This window comes from Montipora foliosa, chromosome 6, assembly GCF_036669935.1.
Source record: "Montipora foliosa isolate CH-2021 chromosome 6, ASM3666993v2, whole genome shotgun sequence".
NCBI lineage: Eukaryota > Metazoa > Cnidaria > Anthozoa > Scleractinia > Acroporidae > Montipora > Montipora foliosa.
This window is the reverse complement of record NC_090874.1, coordinates 39,540,795-39,544,564: the sequence shown is the minus strand read 5'-3', so window position 1 is coordinate 39,544,564 and position 3,770 is coordinate 39,540,795. Positions and strand designations below refer to the sequence as shown.

Sequence of the window (3,770 nt, the reverse complement as noted above, 5' to 3'; positions counted from 1 at the left end):
CATCTTCAGCGTGTATCTTCAGTATGGACTTGAACAATAATCAAGGCGAACAATTGTTTGGTTTCAACCAAGTAAACGACAGATTACGAATGGAAATCTCAATGCCTTATTTTACGACGGGTGTCCACACTTTTTACCACTTGAAGGCTTGTTCAAGTCGAAGAAGATCGCTGAATATACGGTACATAGAGAACGCCTACTGAGACCACATGAACGTTTATGCCCGATTGTACGTTGTACTTTCCCACAATGCCACGCGCCATCTCAGATTCGCGATTCATGTACAGTCGGAGTTAAAAAGTCTTCAGAAAAGAGCTCTGACGTGTATTTTTCCTAGAATGCCGTACAGGGAAGCGTTAGAGCGCACCTTCTTGACCCCTATCAGGGAACACCACGAAGACATTACAAAGTCGTTATTTAGATCAATCAGCGAGAATCAGGACAGTAAACTACATCACCTAATTCCTGAAGCCTACAGCCCTCATTATAATTTCAGGCGCCAAAGAACGTACAATGTAACAGCAGCCAAGACAAAGTGTTTTGCTAATTCGTTTTTCGTGAAGTGTGCGGCTGTAACCAACTCAAGTTTGATATGAATGAGAACTTTTTAATAGAATTTTAATCCATTATATTTATATTTGTATATTTGTAGCTTGTAATGCAATTCAGTATTTTACTGCCATGTGATTCAATAATAAACCAGTCAAACCAAAAAGTGTCAGTAGTTTTTTCAAAAAAACACAGACGTTTCGGGTGTAGAACACTTCTTCAGTGAAATACTCATTCAGAAGGAAGGGCGCAGATAAATAGTGGCCCGTGCATGCAGCAAGTCACTTTTTAGGTGATTCCCTTGTTTTGCACCGCGCATCTCATACTGCGCATAACATTGCGACTTCGGAGATAGCGGCGCTTCACGCCGGCCATCTGAAGAGAGGCAAAAAAGGTCGCTTTTTTGCTGTTCAAGAGCTTTTAAGGGCAATTGTGATAACTTTTCTCGGTTAAGAAGGTGTTGTTTTGGAACTCGCCCTAGTCCTTTCGCGGAAAATGATCATTTTGACACCGAAATTGCCCCTTTGCCATCCATTTATCATCGTGTAGTAGTTACATGCAAATGTCGTGAAACTGCATTTGGAGTCCGACACTGAGTGCGAAGTGATGACTGCGGCGGTCAAATTTGCTTACATTTCTTTGCAAGATTGAGCAATTTTAAATCACTTTACTTTAAAGATTATAGCCCGGGCAAACAAGTAAGTTCAAGTTTTCACTAATATTCAGTAGCTTTTGCTACACAACAACAATTTTTCCGGTTGATCTAGTTTCAAGCTCTTCTCGCGTAATTTGGTAAAAAGACACTTACAACAAAGGGCATACAGCGCGAAAGCAAGCACCTGTTCTTTTATGCGGGATTTACACTGTACTTTAGACTAGAAAATTAATTTGTGCTAATGTAAAATATATTCAAAGGGCCTCGCTTAAAACTGTTTATGTCTTTCAAACTTGAGATCTGCAGCAAGATTATTCCATTGCTGCTTCCCTGATGATAAAACGTTCTTTGTCCCGTTGACAACCATGAATATCAAAGCGTTTAACAAAAAAAAGTACTCCGGGGCCATTCCATTCATACTGTAAATTTAAAAGCTAAAAGCAAATCATTAACATATTTTTTTCTGAAAAATTCAACCATCAAAGTCATCTTCGGCCTTCCGAAATATGATCAGACTTTCTCAGTCCTAACACAATTGCGCTTATGTATTCCAGACAGTACAGCTACTGTCTAAAACGAATAAATAATATAGTCAAAGTGAACTCACTTCCTGGCGATTTGGCATCAAAACCTCTTCATAATGCTTTCAATAGACCTGTGTGCTTAGTAACCTGGCCTTTAAATGAAAGTGAGGCTGATGTTGACCTTGACGTGATACAGACCTCCCTCCTTTTCTTATGATAATGATGCTGTTGTCATGCTAATTAGTAAGAATTTACATAAGAAAAGCAAAGAGGTTTCTATCAAAGCAAGGTCAAGTTAAGCCTCACTTTCATTCATAGGCCAGGTAACTAAGCACTTAACTGTAAAATGGACTACTAGCCTGAAATTCCTTCGAATTAAAGTGATATGCAGTAGAAGTTGATGTCATCTTTCGTTAAGCACTTCAGAAGCTGAACTAAATTTTCTTACGTTCAAAAGTTTATCCATGTGTGTCAGTCAGTCGACAATGGCGTCGACACCAGCAGAAACGGTCTGCCATCTAATCGGATCGATACCAGCATGAGATCGAGGCAAAGTGTGTCAGTCAGTCCAAGATGGCGGCTAAGGCCTCCTATGACTTGGCATCCTCGATCAATACACACGGGACATCGTAAAACCCTCGGGACTGAAAAACGACGTAAGTAGTATGAGTTCTTTGCGGAACGCAAAATTGATGTTGAGTCCATCAGGCTGTAGAGTTCCCAGCTGGAAAATCAACTTCATTTCTCGTTCCTTCCGTTGGAGATTAGTACCATGGCATAACTGCAAACCCGTTAAACTTCGGTGGCTATATAAGCTGCGAGTGCCAACTTGTTCACGGTTTCAATATTACGAAACAAAAGTTCATTTGTTAATATCTATATTTCTTTGTTAATTTCGAGTCAACAAGAACAATCGACAGTTAACAAATTTTCGAAATTTAATGCATTCAATTTTGATCCGTACTACATAACGGTCTCAATTAAGAATAAAATAACCTCTTGATAGAAAAGACAGAACGATACTAATGTGGTTGCGTGAAAGCACGTTTTGAACCACTTGATAGGTAAAACACTCAGAGAAGGAAGACCTGGCTCAACAATTCCTGTCGTAGAAGGATCCTATCTTCCAAAATAAGATATCAAGGTAACTGTTTAAAACTCTTCATTATCAGCTTGCTCGTACTCCAAGCCAAGATGCGATAGGGGTTTTTTCCCTCATTGAATCGAAGCCTTACTCTCTCAGGTTGCCCGTAGCATTCTGCTCATTGAGTTTGTTCTTGTTTTCTTTTCTTTCTTAGCGTTTGTTGACGAAAGGAGGATGGGGCATTACTTTTATTTCACTCAGGATCAGTTGAACTCGACGAGAGTAGAACCCTCAGTGAATTCTACTTTAACGTAAGAAGAAATCCTTAAGTCATGGTGAGAGGTTTAGCATTGAGGCCCTCCCGGGTTTTGGGAAACAAGGGAACATAAACCATTTTAGGGATCAAAATACTAAGGATCAGAAGTAATTTCGGGAACAAGGGAAGATATGCAATTTTAAAAGGGAACAAGGACTCCCCGTAGGAGGGCCTCAGCATTCCGTTGACGTGAAAGTAAATAACAAACGGCATATTCTAACTTATCAGTTGTCTAAATTTAGAAGTTGCTCAAGTAGTAAGCTATAATAAAAAATAAGACGAAAACAGTGACAAACATAAACAAGCGCATTGTTTGAAATTATTTACTTAACGTTTCGTATGCTTCGACATACATCTTCACAAGTGACCGTTAACTGTAACTTTGAACTTTTTTAAATGTAACATTATAAGTAATTAACTGACTAATGCTAGTTAGTAAAGATACAGCTTTTCGCTGCTTACACATTCGTTTAGGAAAGGCTTTAAGTCTCTAATCAATCGGAGCTCGGCGCGCATCGCTGCGAGAAATTTTGATGCGAGAATTTTGGTTTTATAGCTATAACGTCATCGACCGTCCGTACGTCCGTAAGTCAACCCCTCCATGTATGCCAATGTGACCAATATCACGCTAGTTTACAGCAT

General features: G+C 39.4%; 1 protein-coding gene across 3 annotated transcripts in view; it reads right to left on the bottom strand.

The window, feature by feature from the left end:
• Positions 1 to 842: 842 nt before the first annotated feature.
• The window catches only part of LOC138007319 (Golgi-associated plant pathogenesis-related protein 1-like), a 31,625-nt gene continuing 28,697 nt past the window's right edge, over positions 843 to 3,770 (bottom strand). For 2 of the 3 annotated variants that reach the window (XM_068854134.1, XM_068854136.1), the window contains exon 4: positions 3,436 to 3,770. This exon is cut by the window's right edge and continues 1,262 nt beyond it. Coding sequence is in view for 1 of the 3 variants with exons in the window: in XM_068854135.1 (XP_068710236.1) it covers positions 1,516 to 1,623 (108 nt within the window). In the remaining 2 variants the exon portion in view is untranslated. Of the gene's footprint in view, positions 1,624 to 3,435 lie in introns of those variants that run through there. The other variant, XM_068854135.1, reaches the window with a different exon arrangement.